Source organism: Eucyclogobius newberryi, unplaced genomic scaffold, assembly GCF_026437365.1.
Source record: "Eucyclogobius newberryi isolate DKJ021-1_F unplaced genomic scaffold, fEucNew1.0.hap1 SCAF_22, whole genome shotgun sequence".
NCBI lineage: Eukaryota > Metazoa > Chordata > Actinopteri > Gobiiformes > Gobiidae > Eucyclogobius > Eucyclogobius newberryi.
In genome coordinates this window covers 24,508,315-24,529,478 of record NW_027315857.1, presented here as the reverse complement: position 1 = coordinate 24,529,478, position 21,164 = coordinate 24,508,315, and the positions used below count along the sequence as shown (strand labels likewise).

Below are 21,164 nucleotides of genomic sequence, written 5' to 3'. Positions count from 1 at the left end.
CGGCGACGGGCCGACCTTTTCCCCCATTTCTCCAGAGATCGAAGCAGGACTAAAGCAGGACTAAAGCAGGACTAAATCAGGACTAAAGCAGGACTAAAGCAGGTCTAAAGCAGGACTAAAGCAGGACTAAAGCAGGTCTAAAGCAGGACTAAAGCAGGTCTAAAGCAGGTCTAAAGCAGGACTAAAGCAGGACTAAAGCAGGACTAAAGCAGGACTAAAGCAGGTCTAAAGCAGGTGTAAACCAGGACTAAAGCAGGACTAAAGCAGGACTAAAGCAGGACTAAAGCAGGTCTAAAGCAGGACTAAAGCAGGTCTAACGCAGGTCTAAAGCAGGACTAAAACAGGACTAAAGCAGGTCTAAAGCAGGTGTAAAGCAGGTCTAAAGCAGGACTAAACCAGGACTAAAGCAGGACTAAAGCAGGACTAAAGCAGGTCTAAAGCAGGACTAAACCAGGACTAAAGCAGGACTAAAGCAGGACTAAAGCAGGACTAAAGCAGGTCTAAAGCAGGTCTAAAGCAGGACTAAAGCAGGACTAAAGCAGGTCTAAAGCAGGTGTAAAGCAGGTCTAAAGCAGGACTAAACCAGGACTAAAGCAGGACTAAAGCAGGACTAAAGCAGGACTAAAGCAGGACTAAAGCAGGTCTAAAGCAGGACTAAAGCAGGACTAAAGCAGGACTAAATCAGGACTAAAGCAGGACTAAAGCAGGTCTAAAGCAGGACTAAAGCAGGACTAAAGCAGGACTAAAGCAGGTCTAAAGCAGGACTAAAGCAGGTCTAAAGCAGGACTAAAGCAGGTCTAAAGCAGGTCTAAAGCAGGACTAAAGCAGGACTAAAGCAGGACTAAAGCAGGTCTAAAGCAGGTCTAAAGCAGGACTAAAGCAGGACTAAAGCAGGACTAAAGCAGGACTAAAGCAGGACTAAAGCAGGACTAAAGCAGGTCTAAAGCAGGTGTAAACCAGGACTAAAGCAGGACTAAAGCAGGACTAAAGCAGGACTAAAGCAGGTCTAAAGCAGGACTAAAGCAGGTCTAACGCAGGTCTAAAGCAGGACTAAAACAGGACTAAAGCAGGTCTAAAGCAGGTGTAAAGCAGGTCTAAAGCAGGACTAAACCAGGACTAAAGCAGGACTAAAGCAGGACTAAAGCAGGTCTAAAGCAGGACTAAACCAGGACTAAAGCAGGACTAAAGCAGGACTAAAGCAGGACTAAAGCAGGTCTAAAGCAGGTCTAAAGCAGGACTAAAGCAGGACTAAAGCAGGTCTAAAGCAGGTGTAAAGCAGGTCTAAAGCAGGACTAAACCAGGACTAAAGCAGGACTAAAGCAGGACTAAAGCAGGACTAAAGCAGGACTAAAGCAGGTCTAAAGCAGGACTAAAGCAGGACTAAAGCAGGACTAAAGCAGGTCTAAAGCAGGACTAAAGCAGGTGTAAAGCAGGTCTAAAGCAGGACTAAAGCAGGACTAAAGCAGGACTAAAACAGGTGTAAAGCAGGACTAAAGCAGGACTAAAGCAGGACTAAAGCAGGACTAAAACAGGTGTAAAGCAGGACTAAAGCAGGACTAAAGCAGGACTAAAGCAGGACTAAAGCAGGTCTAAAGCAGGTCTAAAGCAGGACTAAAACAGGTGTAAAGCAGGACTAAAGCAGGACTAAAGCAGGACTAAAGCAGGACTAAAGCAGGACTAAAGCAGGTGTAAAGCAGGTCTAAAGCAGGACTAAAGCAGGTCTAAAGCAGGACTAAAGCAGGACTAAAGCAGGTGTAAAGCAGGACTAAAGCAGGTCTAAAGCAGGACTAAAGCAGGACTAAAGCAGGACTAAAGCAGGACTAAAGCAGATGTAAAGCAGGTGTAAAGCAGGACTAAAGCAGGACTAAAGCAGGACTAGACCTGGTCTAAAGCAGGACCAAAGCAGGACTAAAGCAGGACTAAAGCAGGACTAAAGCAGGACTAAAGCAGGACTAAAGCAGGACTAAAGCAGATGTAAAGCAGGTGTAAAGCAGGACTAAAGCAGGACTAAAGCAGGACTAGACCTGGTCTAAAGCAGTACTAAAGCAGGACTAAAGCAGGACTAAAGCAGGACTAAAGCAGGACTAAAGCAGGACTAAAGCAGGACTAAAGCAGGACTAAAGCAGGTGTAAAGCAGGACTAAAGCAGGACTAAAGCAGGACTAAAGCAGGTGTAAAGCAGGTGTAAAGCAGGACTAAAGCAGGACTAAAGCAGGACTAAAGCAGGTCTAAAGCAGGTCTAAAGCAGGACTAAAGCAGGACTAAAGCAGGACTAAAGCAGGTCTAAAGCAGGACTAAAGCAGGTCTAAAGCAGGTCTAAAGCAGGACTAAAGCAGGACTAAAGCAGGACTAAAGCAGGACTAAAGCAGGTCTAAAGCAGGTCTAAAGCAGGACTAAAGCAGGTCTAAAGCAGGACTAAAGCAGGACTAAAGCAGGACTAAAGCAGGACTAAAGCAGGACTAAAGCAGGTCTAAAGCAGGTCTAAAGCAGGACTAAAGCAGGACTAAAGCAGGTCTAAAGCAGGACTAAAGCAGGACTAAAACAGGACTAAAGCAGGTCTAAAGCAGGACTAAAGCAGGACTAAAGCAGGACTAAAGCAGGACTAAAGCAGGACTAAAGCAGGTCTAAAGCAGGACTAAAGCAGGACTAAAGCAGGACTAAAGCAGGTCTAAAGCAGGACTAAAGCAGGTGTAAAGCAGGACTAAAGCAGGACTAAAGCAGGTCTAAAGCAGGACTAAAGCAGGACTAAAGCAGGACTAAAGCAGGTCTAAAGCAGGACTAAAGCAGGTGTAAAGCAGGTCTAAAGCAGGACTAAAGCAGGACTAAAGCAGGACTAAAGCAGGACTAAAGCAGGACTAAAACAGGTGTAAAGCAGGACTAAAGCAGGACTAAAGCAGGACTAAAGCAGGACTAAAGCAGGACTAAAGCAGGTGTAAAGCAGGTGTAAAGCAGGACTAAAGCAGGACTAAAGCAGGACTAAAGCAGGTCTAAAGCAGGACTAAAGCAGGACTAAAGTAGGACTAAAGCAGGACTAAAGCAGGTGTAAAGCAGGTCTAAAGCAGGACTAAAGCAGGACTAAAGCAGGACTAAAGCAGGACTAAAGCAGGTGTAAAGCAGGTGTAAAGCAGGTCTAAAGCAGGACTAAAGCAGGACTAAAGCAGGTCTAAAGCAGGTCTAAAGCAGGTCTAAAGCAGGACTAAAGCAGGACTAAAGCAGGTCTAAAGCAGGTCTAAAGCAGGACTAAAGCAGGTCTAAAGCAGGTCTAAAGCAGGACTAAAGCAGGACTAAAGCAGGACTAAAGCAGGACTAAAGCAGGACTAAAGCAGGTCTAAAGCAGGTCTAAAGCAGGACTAAAGCAGGTCTAAAGCAGGACTAAAGCAGGACTAAAGCAGGACTAAAGCAGGTCTAAAGCAGGACTAAAGCAGGACTAAAGCAGGACTAAAGCAGGACTAAAGCAGGACTAAAGCAGGACTAAAGCAGGTGTAAAGCAGGTCTAAAGCAGGACTAAAGCAGGTCTAAAGCAGGACTAAAGCAGGACTAAAGCAGGACTAAAGCAGGTGTAAAGCAGGACTAAAGCAGGTCTAAAGCAGGACTAAAGCAGGACTAAAGCAGGACTAAAGCAGGACTAAAGCAGGTGTAAAGCAGGTCTAAAGCAGGACTAAAGCAGGACTAAAGCAGGACTAAAGCAGGTCTAAAGCAGGACCAAAGCAGGTGTAAAGCAGGTCTAAAGCAGGTCTAAAGCAGGACTAAAGCAGGACTAAAGCAGGACTAAAGCAGGATTAAAGCAGGTGTAAAGCAGGAGTAAAGCAGGACTAAAGCAGGACTAAAGCAGGACTAGACCTGGTCTAAAGCAGGACCAAAGCAGGACTAAAGCAGGACTAAAGCAGGACTAAAGCAGGACTAAAGTAGGACTAAAGCAGGACTAAAGCAGGTGTAAAGCAGGTCTAAAGCAGGACTAAAGCAGGACTAAAGCAGGTGTAAAGCAGGTGTAAAGCAGGACTAAAGCAGGACTAAAGCAGGTGTAAAGCAGGTGTAAAGCAGGACCAAAGCAGGACTAAAGCAGGACTAAAGCAGGACTAAAGCAGGACTAAAGTAGGACTAAAGCAGGACTAAAGCAGGTGTAAAGCAGGTCTAAAGCAGAACTAAAGCAGGACTAAAGCAGGACTAAAGCAGGTGTAAAGCAGGTGTAAAGCAGGTCTAAAGCAGGACTAAAGCAGGTCTAAAGCAGGTCTAAAGCAGGACTAAAGCAGGACTAAAGCAGGACTAAAGCAGGACTAAAGCAGGTCTAAAGCAGGTCTAAAGCAGGACTAAAGCAGGTCTAAAGCAGGACTAAAGCAGGACTAAAGCAGGTGTAAAGCAGGTCTAAAGCAGGACTAAACCAGGACTAAAGCAGGACTAAAGCAGGACTAAAGCAGGACTAAAGCAGGACTAAAGCAGGTCTAAAGCAGGACTAAAGCAGGTGTAAAGCAGGTCTAAAGCAGGACTAAAGCAGGACTAAAGCTGGACTAAAGCAGGACTAAAGCAGGACTAAAGCAGGACTAAAGCAGGACTAAAGCAGGACTAAAGTAGGACTAAAGCAGGACTAAAGCAGGTGTAAAGCAGGTCTAAAGCAGGACTAAAGCAGGACTAAAGCAGGACTAAAGCAGGTGTAAAGCAGGACTAAAGCAGGACTAAAGCAGGACTAAAGCAGGTGTAAAGCAGGTCTAAAGCAGGACTAAAGCAGGTCTAAAGCAGGACTAAAGCAGGACTAAAGCAGGACTAAAGCAGGTGTAAAGCAGGACTAAAGCAGGTCTAAAGCAGGACTAAAGCAGGACTAAAGCAGGACTAAAGCAGGACTAAAGCAGGTGTAAAGCAGGTCTAAAGCAGGACTAAAGCAGGACTAAAGCAGGACTAAAGCAGGTCTAAAGCAGGACCAAAGCAGGTGTAAAGCAGGTCTAAAGCAGGTCTAAAGCAGGACTAAAGCAGGACTAAAGCAGGACTAAAGCAGGACTAAAGCAGGTGTAAAGCAGGTGTAAAGCAGGACTAAAGCAGGACTAAAGCAGGACTAGACCTGGTCTAAAGCAGGACCAAAGCAGGACTAAAGCAGGACTAAAGCAGGACTAAAGCAGGACTAAAGCAGGTCTAAAGCAGGACTAAAGCAGGACTAAAGCAGGACTAAAGCAGGTCTAAAGCAGGACTAAAGCAGGTGTAAAGCAGGTCTAAAGCAGGACTAAAGCAGGACTAAAGCAGGACTAAAGCAGGACTAAAGCAGGACTAAAACAGGTGTAAAGCAGGACTAAAGCAGGACTAAAGCAGGACTAAAGCAGGACTAAAGCAGGACTAAAGCAGGACTAAAGCAGGTGTAAAGCAGGTGTAAAGCAGGACTAAAGCAGGACTAAAGCAGGACTAAAGCAGGTCTAAAGCAGGACTAAAGCAGGACTAAAGTAGGACTAAAGCAGGACTAAAGCAGGTGTAAAGCAGGTCTAAAGCAGGACTAAAGCAGGACTAAAGCAGGACTAAAGCAGGACTAAAGCAGGTGTAAAGCAGGTGTAAAGCAGGTCTAAAGCAGGACTAAAGCAGGACTAAAGCAGGTCTAAAGCAGGTCTAAAGCAGGTCTAAAGCAGGACTAAAGCAGGACTAAAGCAGGTCTAAAGCAGGTCTAAAGCAGGACTAAAGCAGGTCTAAAGCAGGTCTAAAGCAGGACTAAAGCAGGACTAAAGCAGGACTAAAGCAGGACTAAAGCAGGACTAAAGCAGGACTAAAGCAGGTCTAAAGCAGGTCTAAAGCAGGACTAAAGCAGGTCTAAAGCAGGACTAAAGCAGGACTAAAGCAGGACTAAAGCAGGTCTAAAGCAGGACTAAAGCAGGACTAAAGCAGGACTAAAGCAGGACTAAAGCAGGACTAAAGCAGGTGTAAAGCAGGTCTAAAGCAGGACTAAAGCAGGTCTAAAGCAGGACTAAAGCAGGACTAAAGCAGGACTAAAGCAGGTGTAAAGCAGGACTAAAGCAGGTCTAAAGCAGGACTAAAGCAGGACTAAAGCAGGACTAAAGCAGGACTAAAGCAGGTGTAAAGCAGGTCTAAAGCAGGACTAAAGCAGGACTAAAGCAGGACTAAAGCAGGTCTAAAGCAGGACCAAAGCAGGTGTAAAGCAGGTCTAAAGCAGGTCTAAAGCAGGACTAAAGCAGGACTAAAGCAGGACTAAAGCAGGACTAAAGCAGGTGTAAAGCAGGTGTAAAGCAGGTCTAAAGCAGGACCAAAGCAGGACTAAAGCAGGACTAAAGCAGGACTAAAGCAGGACTAAAGTAGGACTAAAGCAGGACTAAAGCAGGTGTAAAGCAGGTCTAAAGCAGGACTAAAGCAGGACTAAAGCAGGTGTAAAGCAGGTGTAAAGCAGGACTAAAGCAGGACTAAAGCAGGTGTAAAGCAGGTGTAAAGCAGGACCAAAGCAGGACTAAAGCAGGACTAAAGCAGGACTAAAGCAGGACTAAAGTAGGACTAAAGCAGGACTAAAGCAGGTGTAAAGCAGGTCTAAAGCACAACTAAAGCAGGACTAAAGCAGGACTAAAGCAGGTGTAAAGCAGGTGTAAAGCAGGTCTAAAGCAGGACTAAAGCAGGTCTAAAGCAGGTCTAAAGCAGGACTAAAGCAGGACTAAAGCAGGACTAAAGCAGGTCTAAAGCAGGACTAAAGCAGGACTAAAGCAGGACTAAAGCAGGTGTAAAGCAGGACTAAAGCAGGACTAAAGCAGGTCTAAAGCAGGTCTAAAGCAGGACTAAAGCAGGACTAAAGCTGGACTAAAGCAGGACTAAAGCAGGACTAAAGCAGGTCTAAAGCAGGACTAAAGCAGGACTAAAGCAGGTGTAAAGCAGGTCTAAAGCAGGACTAAACCAGGACTAAAGCAGGACTAAAGCAGGACTAAAGCAGGACTAAAGCAGGTGTAAAGCAGGACTAAAGCAGGACTAAAGCAGGTCTAAAGCAGGTCTAAAGCAGGACTAAAGCAGGACTAAAGCTGGACTAAAGCAGGACTAAAGCAGGACTAAAGCAGGACTAAAGCAGGACTAAAGCAGGACTAAAGTAGGACTAAAGCAGGACTAAAGCAGGTGTAAAGCAGGTCTAAAGCAGGACTAAAGCAGGACTAAAGCAGGACTAAAGCAGGTGTAAAGCAGGACTAAAGCAGGACTAAAGCAGGACTAAAGCAGGTGTAAAGCAGGACTAAAGCAGGTGTAAAGCAGGTCTAAAGCAGGACTAAAGCAGGACTAAAGCAGGACTAAAGCAGGTGTAAAGCAGGACTAAAGCAGGACTAAAGCAGGACTAAAGCAGGTGTAAAGCAGGTCTAAAGCAGGACTAAAGCAGGTCTAAAGCAGGACTAAAGCAGGACTAAAGCAGGACTAAAGCAGGTGTAAAGCAGGACTAAAGCAGGTCTAAAGCAGGACTAAAGCAGGACTAAAGCAGGACTAAAGCAGGACTAAAGCAGGTGTAAAGCAGGTCTAAAGCAGGACTAAAGCAGGACTAAAGCAGGACTAAAGCAGGTCTAAAGCAGGACCAAAGCAGGTGTAAAGCAGGTCTAAAGCAGGTCTAAAGCAGGACTAAAGCAGGACTAAAGCAGGACTAAAGCAGGACTAAAGCAGGTGTAAAGCAGGTGTAAAGCAGGACTAAAGCAGGACTAAAGCAGGACTAGACCTGGTCTAAAGCAGGACCAAAGCAGGACTAAAGCAGGACTAAAGCAGGACTAAAGCAGGACTAAAGTAGGACTAAAGCAGGACTAAAGCAGGTGTAAAGCAGGTCTAAAGCAGGACTAAAGCAGGACTAAAGCAGGACTAAAGCAGGTGTAAAGCAGGTGTAAAGAAGGACTAAAGCAGGACTAAAGTAGGACTAAAGCAGGTCTAAAGCAGGTCTAAAGCAGGACTAAAGCAGGACTAAAGCAGGTCTAAAGCAGGTCTAAAGCAGGACTAAAGCAGGTCTAAAGCAGGTCTAAAGCAGGACTAAAGCAGGACTAAAGCAGGACTAAAGCAGGACTAAAGCAGGTCTAAAGCAGGTCTAAAGCAGGACTAAAGCAGGTCTAAAGCAGGACTAAAGCAGGACTAAAGCAGGTGTAAAGCAGGTCTAAAGCAGGACTAAACCAGGACTAAAGCAGGACTAAAGCAGGACTAAAGCAGGACTAAAGCAGGACTAAAGCAGGTCTAAAGCAGGACTAAAGCAGGTGTAAAGCAGGTCTAAAGCAGGACTAAAGCAGGACTAAAGCTGGACTAAAGCAGGACTAAAGCAGGACTAAAGCAGGACTAAAGCAGGACTAAAACAGGTGTAAAGCAGGACTAAAGCAGGACTAAAGCAGGACTAAAGCAGGACTAAAGCAGGACTAAAGCAGGACTAAAGCAGGACTAAAGCAGGACCAAAGCAGGTGTAAAGCAGGTCTAAAGCAGGTCTAAAGCAGGACTAAAGCAGGACTAAAGCAGGACTAAAGCAGGACTAAAGCAGGACTAAAGCAGGACTAAAGCAGGACTAAAGCAGGACTAAAGCAGGTCTAAAGCAGGACCAAAGCAGGTGTAAAGCAGGTCTAAAGCAGGTCTAAAGCAGGACTAAAGCAGGACTAAAGCAGGACTAAAGCAGGACTAAAGCAGGTGTAAAGCAGGTGTAAAGCAGGACTAAAGCAGGACTAAAGCAGGACTAGACCTGGTCTAAAGCAGGACCAAAGCAGGACTAAAGCAGGACTAAAGCAGGACTAAAGCAGGACTAAAGTAGGACTAAAGCAGGACTAAAGCAGGTGTAAAGCAGGTCTAAAGCAGGACTAAAGCAGGACTAAAGCAGGACTAAAGCAGGTGTAAAGCAGGTGTAAAGAAGGACTAAAGCAGGACTAAAGTAGGACTAAAGCAGGTCTAAAGCAGGTCTAAAGCAGGACTAAAGCAGGACTAAAGCAGGTCTAAAGCAGGTCTAAAGCAGGACTAAAGCAGGTCTAAAGCAGGTCTAAAGCAGGACTAAAGCAGGACTAAAGCAGGACTAAAGCAGGACTAAAGCAGGTCTAAAGCAGGTCTAAAGCAGGACTAAAGCAGGTCTAAAGCAGGACTAAAGCAGGACTAAAGCAGGTGTAAAGCAGGTCTAAAGCAGGACTAAACCAGGACTAAAGCAGGACTAAAGCAGGACTAAAGCAGGACTAAAGCAGGACTAAAGCAGGTCTAAAGCAGGACTAAAGCAGGACTAAAGCAGGACTAAAACAGGTGTAAAGCAGGACTAAAGCAGGACTAAAGCAGGACTAAAGCAGGACTAAAGCAGGACTAAAGCAGGACTAAAGCAGGTGTAAAGCAGGTCTAAAGCAGGACTAAAGCAGGTGTAAAGCAGGACTAAAGCAGGACTAAAGCAGGACTAAAGCAGGACTAAAACAGGTGTAAAGCAGGACTAAAGCAGGACTAAAGCAGGACTAAAGCAGGTGTAAAGCAGGTCTAAAGCAGGACTAAAGCAGGACTAAAGCAGGACTAAAGCAGGACTAAAGTAGGACTAAAGCAGGACTAAAGCAGGTGTAAAGCAGGTGTAAAGCAGGTCTAAAGCAGGACTAAAGCAGGACTAAAGCAGGACTAAAGCAGGACTAAAGTAGGACTAAAGCAGGTGTAAAGCATGTCTAAAGCAGGACTAAAGCAGGTCTAAAGCAGGACTAAAGCAGGACTAGACCTGGTCTAAAGCAGGACCAAAGCAGGACTAAAGCAGGACTAAAGCAGGACTAAAGCAGGACTAAAGTAGGACTAAAGCAGGACTAAAGCAGGTGTAAAGCAGGTCTAAAGCAGGACTAAAGCAGGACTAAAGCAGGACTAAAGCAGGACTAAAGCAGGTGTAAAGCAGGTGTAAAGCAGGTCTAAAGCAGGACTAAAGCAGGACTAAAGCAGGACTAAAGCAGGTCTAAAGCAGGTCTAAAGCAGGTCTAAAGCAGGACTAAAGCAGGACTAAAGCAGGACTAAAGCAGGTCTAAAGCAGGACTAAAGCAGGACTAAAGCAGGTCTAAAGCAGGTCTAAAGCAGGACTAAAGCAGGACTAAAGCAGGACTAAAGCAGGACTAAAGCAGGTCTAAAGCAGGTCTAAAGCAGGACTAAAGCAGGACTAAAGCAGGACTAAAGCAGGTCTAAAGCAGGACTAAAGCAGGACTAAAGCAGGACTAAAGCAGGTCTAAAGCAGGACTAAAGCAGGACTAAAGCAGGTCTAAAGCAGGTCTAAAGCAGGACTAAAGCAGGTCTAAAGCAGGACTAAAGCGGGACTAAAGCAGGTCTAAAGCAGGACTAAAGCAGGACTAAAGCAGGTCTAAAGCAGGACTAAAGCAGGACTAAAGCAGGACTAAAGCAGGTGTAAAGCAGGACTAAAGCAGGACTAAAGCAGGACTAAAGCAGGACTAAAGCAGGTGTAAAGCAGGTCTAAAGCAGGACTAAAGCAGGTGTAAAGCAGGACTAAAGCAGGACTAAAGCAGGACTAAAGCAGGTGTAAAGCAGGACTAAAGCAGGACTAAAGCAGGACTAAAGCAGGTGTAAAGCAGGACTAAAGCAGGACTAAAGCAGGACTAAAGCAGGTGTAAAGCAGGTGTAAAGCAGGTCTAAAGCAGGTCTAAAGCAGGACTAAAGCAGGACTAAAGCAGGTCTAAAGCAGGTCTAAAGCAGGACTAAAGCAGGACTAAAGCAGGACTAAAGCAGGACTAAAGCAGGACTAAAGCAGGTCTAAAGCAGGTCTAAAGCAGGACTAAAGCAGGTCTAAAGCAGGTCTAAAGCTGGACTAAAGCAGGACTAAAGCAGGACTAAAGCAGGACTAAAGCAGGTCTAAAGCAGATCTAAAGCAGGACTAAAGCAGGTCTAAAGCAGGTCTAAAGCAGGACTAAAGCAGGACTAAAGCAGGACTAAAGCAGGTCTAAAGCAGGACTAAAGCAGGACTAAAGCAGGACTAAAGCAGGTGTAAAGCAGGACTAAAGCAGGACTAAAGCAGGACTAAAGCAGGACTAAAGCAGGTGTAAAGCAGGTCTAAAGCAGGACTAAAGCAGGTCTAAAGCAGGACTAAAGCAGGTGTAAAGCAGGTCTAAAGCAGGACTAAAGCAGGACTAAAGCAGGTGTAAAGCAGGACTAAAGCAGGTCTAAAGCAGGACTAAAGCAGGACTAAAGCAGGACTAAAGCAGGACTAAAGCAGGTGTAAAGCAGGTCTAAAGCAGGACTAAAGCAGGACTAAAGCAGGACTAAAGCAGGTCTAAAGCAGGACCAAAGCAGGTGTAAAGCAGGTCTAAAGCAGGTCTAAAGCAGGACTAAAGCAGGACTAAAGCAGGACTAAAGCAGGACTAAAGCAGGTGTAAAGCAGGTGTAAAGCAGGTCTAAAGCAGGACCAAAGCAGGACTAAAGCAGGACTAAAGCAGGACTAAAGTAGGACTAAAGCAGGACTAAAGCAGGTGTAAAGCAGGTCTAAAGCAGGACTAAAGCAGGACTAAAGCAGGTGTAAAGCAGGTGTAAAGCAGGACTAAAGCAGGACTAAAGCAGGTGTAAAGCAGGTGTAAAGCAGGACCAAAGCAGGACTAAAGCAGGACTAAAGCAGGACTAAAGCAGGACTAAAGTAGGACTAAAGCAGGACTAAAGCAGGTGTAAAGCAGGTCTAAAGCAGAACTAAAGCAGGACTAAAGCAGGACTAAAGCAGGTGTAAAGCAGGTGTAAAGCAGGTCTAAAGCAGGACTAAAGCAGGTCTAAAGCAGGTCTAAAGCAGGACTAAAGCAGGACTAAAGCAGGACTAAAGCAGGACTAAAGCAGGTCTAAAGCAGGTCTAAAGCAGGACTAAAGCAGGTCTAAAGCAGGACTAAAGCAGGACTAAAGCAGGTGTAAAGCAGGTCTAAAGCAGGACTAAACCAGGACTAAAGCAGGACTAAAGCAGGACTAAAGCAGGACTAAAGCAGGTGTAAAGCAGGTCTAAAGCAGGACTAAAGCAGGACTAAAGCTGGACTAAAGCAGGACTAAAGCAGGACTAAAGCAGGACTAAAGCAGGACTAAAGCAGGACTAAAGTAGGACTAAAGCAGGACTAAAGCAGGTGTAAAGCAGGTCTAAAGCAGGACTAAAGCAGGACTAAAGCAGGACTAAAGCAGGTGTAAAGCAGGACTAAAGCAGGACTAAAGCAGGACTAAAGCAGGTGTAAAGCAGGACTAAAGCAGGTGTAAAGCAGGTCTAAAGCAGGACTAAAGCAGGACTAAAGCAGGACTAAAGCAGGTGTAAAGCAGGACTAAAGCAGGACTAAAGCAGGACTAAAGCAGGTGTAAAGCAGGTCTAAAGCAGGACTAAAGCAGGTCTAAAGCAGGACTAAAGCAGGACTAAAGCAGGACTAAAGCAGGTGTAAAGCAGGACTAAAGCAGGTCTAAAGCAGGACTAAAGCAGGACTAAAGCAGGACTAAAGCAGGACTAAAGCAGGTGTAAAGCAGGTCTAAAGCAGGACTAAAGCAGGACTAAAGCAGGACTAAAGCAGGTCTAAAGCAGGACCAAAGCAGGTGTAAAGCAGGTCTAAAGCAGGTCTAAAGCAGGACTAAAGCAGGACTAAAGCAGGACTAAAGCAGGACTAAAGCAGGTGTAAAGCAGGTGTAAAGCAGGACTAGACCTGGTCTAAAGCAGGACCAAAGCAGGACTAAAGCAGGACTAAAGCAGGACTAAAGCAGGACTAAAGTAGGACTAAAGCAGGACTAAAGCAGGTGTAAAGCAGGTCTAAAGCAGGACTAAAGCAGGACTAAAGCAGGACTAAAGCAGGTGTAAAGCAGGTGTAAAGAAGGACTAAAGCAGGACTAAAGTAGGACTAAAGCAGGTCTAAAGCAGGTCTAAAGCAGGACTAAAGCAGGACTAAAGCAGGTCTAAAGCAGGTCTAAAGCAGGACTAAAGCAGGTCTAAAGCAGGTCTAAAGCAGGACTAAAGCAGGACTAAAGCAGGACTAAAGCAGGACTAAAGCAGGTCTAAAGCAGGTCTAAAGCAGGACTAAAGCAGGTCTAAAGCAGGACTAAAGCAGGACTAAAGCAGGTGTAAAGCAGGTCTAAAGCAGGACTAAACCAGGACTAAAGCAGGACTAAAGCAGGACTAAAGCAGGACTAAAGCAGGACTAAAGCAGGTCTAAAGCAGGACTAAAGCAGGTGTAAAGCAGGTCTAAAGCAGGACTAAAGCAGGACTAAAGCTGGACTAAAGCAGGACTAAAGCAGGACTAAAGCAGGACTAAAGCAGGACTAAAACAGGTGTAAAGCAGGACTAAAGCAGGACTAAAGCAGGACTAAAGCAGGACTAAAGCAGGACTAAAGCAGGACTAAAGCAGGACTAAAGCAGGACCAAAGCAGGTGTAAAGCAGGTCTAAAGCAGGTCTAAAGCAGGACTAAAGCAGGACTAAAGCAGGACTAAAGCAGGACTAAAGCAGGACTAAAGCAGGACTAAAGCAGGACTAAAGCAGGTCTAAAGCAGGACCAAAGCAGGTGTAAAGCAGGTCTAAAGCAGGTCTAAAGCAGGACTAAAGCAGGACTAAAGCAGGACTAAAGCAGGACTAAAGCAGGTGTAAAGCAGGTGTAAAGCAGGACTAAAGCAGGACTAAAGCAGGACTAGACCTGGTCTAAAGCAGGACCAAAGCAGGACTAAAGCAGGACTAAAGCAGGACTAAAGCAGGACTAAAGTAGGACTAAAGCAGGACTAAAGCAGGTGTAAAGCAGGTCTAAAGCAGGACTAAAGCAGGACTAAAGCAGGACTAAAGCAGGTGTAAAGCAGGTGTAAAGAAGGACTAAAGCAGGACTAAAGTAGGACTAAAGCAGGTCTAAAGCAGGTCTAAAGCAGGACTAAAGCAGGACTAAAGCAGGTCTAAAGCAGGTCTAAAGCAGGACTAAAGCAGGTCTAAAGCAGGTCTAAAGCAGGACTAAAGCAGGACTAAAGCAGGACTAAAGCAGGACTAAAGCAGGTCTAAAGCAGGTCTAAAGCAGGACTAAAGCAGGTCTAAAGCAGGACTAAAGCAGGACTAAAGCAGGTGTAAAGCAGGTCTAAAGCAGGACTAAACCAGGACTAAAGCAGGACTAAAGCAGGACTAAAGCAGGACTAAAGCAGGACTAAAGCAGGTCTAAAGCAGGACTAAAGCAGGTGTAAAGCAGGTCTAAAGCAGGACTAAAGCAGGACTAAAGCTGGACTAAAGCAGGACTAAAGCAGGACTAAAGCAGGACTAAAGCAGGACTAAAACAGGTGTAAAGCAGGACTAAAGCAGGACTAAAGCAGGACTAAAGCAGGACTAAAGCAGGACTAAAGCAGGTGTAAAGCAGGTCTAAAGCAGGACTAAAGCAGGTGTAAAGCAGGACTAAAGCAGGACTAAAGCAGGACTAAAGCAGGACTAAAGCAGGTCTAAAGCAGGACTAAAACAGGTGTAAAGCAGGACTAAAGCAGGACTAAAGCAGGACTAAAGCAGGTGTAAAGCAGGTCTAAAGCAGGACTAAAGCAGGACTAAAGCAGGACTAAAGCAGGACTAAAGTAGGACTAAAGCAGGACTAAAGCAGGTGTAAAGCAGGTGTAAAGCAGGTCTAAAGCAGGACTAAAGCAGGACTAAAGCAGGACTAAAGCAGGACTAAAGTAGGACTAAAGCAGGTGTAAAGCATGTCTAAAGCAGGACTAAAGCAGGTCTAAAGCAGGACTAAAGCAGGACTAGACCTGGTCTAAAGCAGGACCAAAGCAGGACTAAAGCAGGACTAAAGCAGGACTAAAGCAGGACTAAAGTAGGACTAAAGCAGGACTAAAGCAGGTGTAAAGCAGGTCTAAAGCAGGACTAAAGCAGGACTAAAGCAGGACTAAAGCAGGACTAAAGCAGGTGTAAAGCAGGTGTAAAGCAGGTCTAAAGCAGGACTAAAGCAGGACTAAAGCAGGACTAAAGCAGGTCTAAAGCAGGTCTAAAGCAGGTCTAAAGCAGGACTAAAGCAGGACTAAAGCAGGACTAAAGCAGGTCTAAAGCAGGACTAAAGCAGGACTAAAGCAGGTCTAAAGCAGGTCTAAAGCAGGACTAAAGCAGGACTAAAGCAGGACTAAAGCAGGACTAAAGCAGGTCTAAAGCAGGTCTAAAGCAGGACTAAAGCAGGTGTAAAGCAGGTCTAAAGCAGCACTAAAGCAGGACTAAAGCAGGTCTAAAGCAGGACTAAAGCAGGACTAAAGCAGGACTAAAGCAGGTCTAAAGCAGGACTAAAGCAGGACTAAAGCAGGTCTAAAGCAGGTCTAAAGCAGGACTAAAGCAGGTCTAAAGCAGGACTAAAGCGGGACTAAAGCAGGTCTAAAGCAGGACTAAAGCAGGACTAAAGCAGGTCTAAAGCAGGACTAAAGCAGGACTAAAGCAGGACTAAAGCAGGTGTAAAGCAGGACTAAAGCAGGACTAAAGCAGGACTAAAGCAGGACTAAAGCAGGTGTAAAGCAGGTCTAAAGCAGGACTAAAGCAGGTGTAAAGCAGGACTAAAGCAGGACTAAAGCAGGACTAAAGCAGGTGTAAAGCAGGACTAAAGCAGGACTAAAGCAGGACTAAAGCAGGTGTAAAGCAGGACTAAAGCAGGACTAAAGCAGGACTAAAGCAGGTGTAAAGCAGGTGTAAAGCAGGTCTAAAGCAGGTCTAAAGCAGGACTAAAGCAGGACTAAAGCAGGTCTAAAGCAGGACTAAAGCAGGACTAAAGCAGGACTAAAGCAGGACTAAAGCAGGACTAAAGCAGGTCTAAAGCAGGTCTAAAGCAGGACTAAAGCAGGTCTAAAGCAGGTCTAAAGCTGGACTAAAGCAGGACTAAAGCAGGACTAAAGCAGGACTAAAGCAGGTCTAAAGCAGATCTAAAGCAGGACTAAAGCAGGTCTAAAGCAGGTCTAAAGCAGGACTAAAGCAGGACTAAAGCAGGACTAAAGCAGGTCTAAAGCAGGACTAAAGCAGGACTAAAGCAGGACTAAAGCAGGTGTAAAGCAGGACTAAAGCAGGACTAAAGCAGGACTAAAGCAGGACTAAAGCAGGTGTAAAGCAGGTCTAAAGCAGGACTAAAGCAGGTCTAAAGCAGGACTAAAGCAGGACTAAAGCAGGACTAAAGCAGGTGTAAAGCAGGACTAAAGCAGGTCTAAAGCAGGACTAAAGCAGGTGTAAAGCAGGACTAAAGCAGGACTAACGCAGGACTAAAGCAGGACTAAAGCAGGTGTAAAGCAGGTCTAAAGCAGGACTAAAGCAGGACTAGACCTGGTCTAAAGCAGGACTAAATCAGGACTAAAGCAGGACTAAAGCAGGTCTAAAGCAGGACCAAAGCAGGACTAAAGCAGGACTAAAGCAGGTCTAAAGCAGGTCTAAAGCAGGACTAAAGCAGGTCTAAAGCAGGACTAAAGCAGGACTAGACCTGGTCTAAAGCAGGACTAAATCAGGACTAAAGCAGGACTAAAGCAGGTCTAAAGCAGGACCAAAGCAGGACTAAAGCAGGACTAAAGCAGGACTAAAGCAGGACTAAAGTAGGACTAAAGCAGGACTAAAGCAGGTGTAAAGCAGGTCTAAAGCAGGACTAAAGCAGGACTAAAGCAGGACTAAAGCAGGTGTAAAGCAGGTCTAAAGCAGGACTAAAGCAGGTCTAAAGCAGGACTAAAGCAGGACTAAAGCAGGACTAATGCAGGTCTAAAGCAGGACTAAAGCAGGACTAGTACTGGTCTAAAGCAGGACTAAATCAGGACTAAAGCAGGACTAAAGCAGGTCTAAAGCAGGACCAAAGCAGGACTAAAGCAGGACTAAAGCAGGTCTAAAGCAGGACTAAAGCAGGACTAAAGCAGGTCTAAAGCAGGACTAAAGCAGGTCTAAAGCAGGTCTAAAGCAGGTCTAAAGCAGGACTAAAGCAGGACTAAAGCAGGACTAAAGCAGGACTAAAACAGGTCTAAAGCGGGTCTAAAGCAGGACTAAAGCAGGTCTAAAGCAGGTCTAAAGCAGGACTAAAGCAGGACTAAAGCAGGACTAAAGCAGGTCTAAAGCAGGACTAAAGCAGGACTAAAGCAGGACTAAAGCAGGACTAAAGCAGGTCTAAAGCAGGACTAAAGCAGGACTAAAGCAGGTCTAAAGCAGGACTAAAGCAGGACTAAAGCAGGTCTAAAGCAGGACTAAAGCAGAACTAAAGCAGGACTAAAGCAGGTCTAAAGCAGGTCTAAAGCAGGACTAAAGCAGGTCTAAAGCAGGACTAAAGCAGGACTAAAGCAGGTCTAAAGCAGGACTAAAGCAGGACTAAAGCAGGTCTAAAGCAGGACTAAAGCAGGACTAAAGCAGGTCTAAAGCAGGACTAAATCAGGACTAAAGCAGGACTAAATCAGGACTAAATCAGGACCAAAGCAGGACTAAAGCAGGACCAAAGCAGGACTAAAGCAGGACTAAAGCAGGTCTAAAGCAGGACTAAAGCAGGACTAAAGCAGGACTAAAGCAGGACCAAAGCAGGACTAAACCAGGACTAAAGCAGGACTAAAGCAGGACTAAAGCGGGTCTAAAGCAGGACTAAAGCAGGACTAAAGCAGGACTAAAGCAGGACTAAAGCAGGACTAAAGCAGGTGTAAAGCAGGTCTAAAGCAGGACTAAAGCAGGACTAAAGCAGGACTAAAGCAGGAGCTCGTCCCTTCCCCGGACGTCCCCAGAGGGCGCTTGGGTCGCTCCCCATATGCGCCGCTGTCCCGAGCTATTTCCAGAGGTGACTTATGCGGCGGGTGCACGCTGAAAGAAGACACCGCCACTTTGAGGCGCGGAGCGAGGCGGTGGGAAATACAGCCCCGGGCCAAAGTCTTCAGAGGCTTCAGGGGATTTTAAGAAAGGATCCGGAGAGAGACGGGACTCGATTCACAAAAAAAGAGGAACGCTCGATTAGCATAAACCTGTTACAATGATGCTGGTTCATGCCCAAGAGCTGCACCTGAACATGTCCGGGTTTAATGGCACGATCACAATGGTTTAAACACTTTGAACGCTGCTATGAATTAAACAAACATTTATATTCTAGCTTTTATGTCGATAAAAATGCAGGTCTTACAAACTTACAAGTCCACAAATCATTTTAGACCAAACAAAGAACCGTCACGTTTTTAACGATTATTCACGATTATTACTATAGAGACTGTGACCGAACAACAGTGAAATCGTTCATTTTTCATTCCTTTCTCGGGGTCTGACATGTGACTCTTCCTCCAGTTTGTGAGCAAATGTAAAGACAAATACAGTGACATTTGACAGACTTAACACAACACGACATTTTTTTGCATTTAAGGTCTTTTTTTGGGGCTATTTATTGAACTCAAATGCGTAATTTTGCTTCTAAAAATGTGACAGTGAAATCATTCATTATCGCACTCTTGACTGTTCCTCAAGTCTGTGACCAACTTTACACAATTATATATTCAATTTGACCAAAACAGCCGGACAAAATCAAGTTTTTTACATTAAAGTCTATTTTTTGGGATGTATAAGTAACAAAAAAATACTTAATCTAGCTTCTAAAATTGCCACGATTATTATTTTCTGGTTCTTACGATTATATTGTGACCGGAATCATCACGACTCTCCATGAACCACATCTTTGTGAGATCCCTGCTCGGTGCTTATATCATTGTCATCTTACATTACAGACTGTTTCCAACCATTCAGTAACAACGCCCTTCTCCAGAGACGTTACCGGTAAAACCACACCGAGGATCGCACGGCTCCACCACTCACACTTCCCTCGCCACGATCGCCTGTTGACCGGCGTAAATCCACATTCACACATCCGTCATTCACCAGAACCTTCAGACCTCCAGGAATCTACACCTGGAGCCAAAAAAAAAAAACCCGGACGCGAAACCCCCGCGGCCCCTCCGACCCGGCTGGCACGGGGACCCACCTCGAGAGCCAGCTCCTCGATCTGGAACTGCTTGGTGGCGGCGCGGTTGCCCTGCACGTGCTTGTGGTAGTAGATCACCATCACGTCATACTTCTTCATGACCGACTTGTAGTTCTTGGCCGTGAGCTCGTGGACGCGGTCTTTGCCGTCGTACTCTGGGATTTCCAAACCGGTGTCGGCCCAGCTGAGGGCCCCCAACGTCAGGAGGACCCCCGCGATCGCCCAGCCCCACTTCATGCTGCTCTCTCGTCTCACAGCGGTCGGTATAGCCGGGGGGGGGGCAGAAGACGGCGAGGCGGACGGGTGAGAGGGTTCGAGGGGTACAGACTTCCTGTCCCCACTGGCGAGAGAAGAGCAGAGCGCCCGCGAGACACCTGCTTTTAAAAACTGTCCCCGCACGTGGATCTGCTGACGTGTAGGGGACCGTCCCGGGGCGGGTAGTGGGTGCACTCGTCCGGGGGGCAAAGCCAGAGGAGCGGCCAAAATAGAAGGGACGGCAGCCAGTGGGAGGAGTCACCGCACTGTAAAATAGAGTTGTAGTCGTGGACTCGATAACAACAGTCGAGCGGGACGACAGTAACACGACTGAAGTCACCGGCCCAATGTACTTTCTGCCAGATAAACTTAACTCCAATTATTTCTATGCCAAGGATTTCATACAATTACGAGAACTTTTACTTTGAGTGAAAAGTATAAGTTCAGTCATGACTTCTAAATCCACACTGTTACATCACACGAACAGAAAATGTGTTTATTAAGATAAGATAAGATAATCCTTTAATGTCACACAAGGGGAAATTTCGTTGTTGCACTGCAGTAGAAACAGGAGGAAAGGACATATTCTAGTTTCAAACACACTCTTAATAGAAGAACTCTATTGAACAAAACAAAAAACTAATATTAACAAAAACTCCTCTTCTATCTTAACAGGGAATGGAGGGGGGGAAATAAAATAAAATAGATAAATAAAAATTTAAAGATAAAGATAAAAATAAGATGATAAAATAATGATAATAGAATAAAATAAAAAAATAAAGTAAAGTAAAAAATAGCTAGCACAAGACTAGGTAATACTATTAGCAGGTAAGTAAACCGAATAAAAACAAAATAGAACACTCTTATTTACAGGTATTGCACATGGTGGATTCAGTATTGCACATGAATATGATGGTATTGCACATGGTTACATCAGTATTGCACATATTGACTATTTTCATTATCATTTTTGTCCTTTGCAACATTCATGACCAGAAGTGCTACATTTGCAAATATTAATATCCAAAAAATCCAGTCATACATTTCTTAAGATCCGTGTTGAGGAGGCGCCGCCCCCTGGCCCCGCCCCCCTGGCACCACCTGTTTAGTGGCTGCTGCTTGTGAAAGTGGAGCGCGCCTGCGTCGCAGTCACAGATCCTGGATCAGTGTCTTGGAGCTCAGTTCACTCAGAGAAGTGACAGCTCAGACATGCCTTTCCCTTATAAAGTTTTGCAGAGGCGCTGGACACGGCTAAAAATACGGCGTCTGCAGGACAACAGAAGGAGAAGATGGACGTCCATGTGTAGGGTCTGACTGTGGGCACTTTAGGGTCTGACTGTGGGCACTTTAGGGTCTGACTGTGGGCACTTTAGGGTCTGACTGTGGGCACTTTAGGGTCTGACTGTGGGCACTTTAGGGTCTGACTGTGGGCACTTTAGGGTCTGACTGTGGGCACTTTAGGGTCTGATTGTGGGCACTTTTGGGTCTGACTGTGGGCACTTTAGAGTCTGACTGTGGGCACTTTAGGGTCTGACTGTGGGCACTTTAGGGTCTGACTGTGGACACTTTAGGGTCTGACTGTGGGCACTTTAGGGTCTGACTGTGGGCACTTTATGGTCTGATTGTGGGCACTTTAGGTTCTGACTGTGGGCACTTTAGGTTCTGACTGTGGGCACTTTAGGGTCTGACTGTGGGCACTTTAGGTTCTGACTGTGGGCACTTTAGGGTCTGACTGTGGGCACTTTAGGGTCTGACTGTGGGCACTTTAGGGTCTGATTGTGGGCACGTTAGGGTCTGACTGTGGGCACTTTAGGGTCTGATTGTGGGCACTTTAGGGTCTGACTGTGGGCACTTTAGGGTCTGACTGTGGGCACTTTAGGGTCTGATTGTGGGCACTTTAGGGTCTGACTGTGGGCACTTTAGGGTCTGACTGTGGGCACTTTAGGGTCTGACTGTGGGCACTTTAGGGTCTGATTGTGGGCACTTTATATGTCTGGACTCGTTACTAAGACCAATTTATTTTAAATTCATAATTTAAGAAAGTGTATTACTTTAATTAAAGGTGCATTTTCTAGTGGAGGATCAGCTCGGAATGTT

General features: G+C 45.6%; 1 protein-coding gene across 2 annotated transcripts in view; it reads right to left on the bottom strand.

Annotated features, from left to right (window-relative positions):
- casq1b (calsequestrin 1b) overlaps positions 1-19,156 on the bottom strand; it is a 33,691-nt gene extending 14,535 nt beyond the window's left edge. Inside the window, exon 1 of one of the 2 annotated variants that reach the window (XM_072458828.1) lies at positions 18,813-19,156. In XM_072458828.1, coding sequence (XP_072314929.1) covers positions 18,813-19,049 — 237 coding nt within the window. In that variant the 5' untranslated portion in view covers positions 19,050-19,156. The remainder of the gene's footprint in view (positions 1-18,812) is intronic. The other variant, XM_072458829.1, reaches the window with a different exon arrangement.
- Between the last annotated feature and the right edge of the window lie 2,008 nt (positions 19,157-21,164).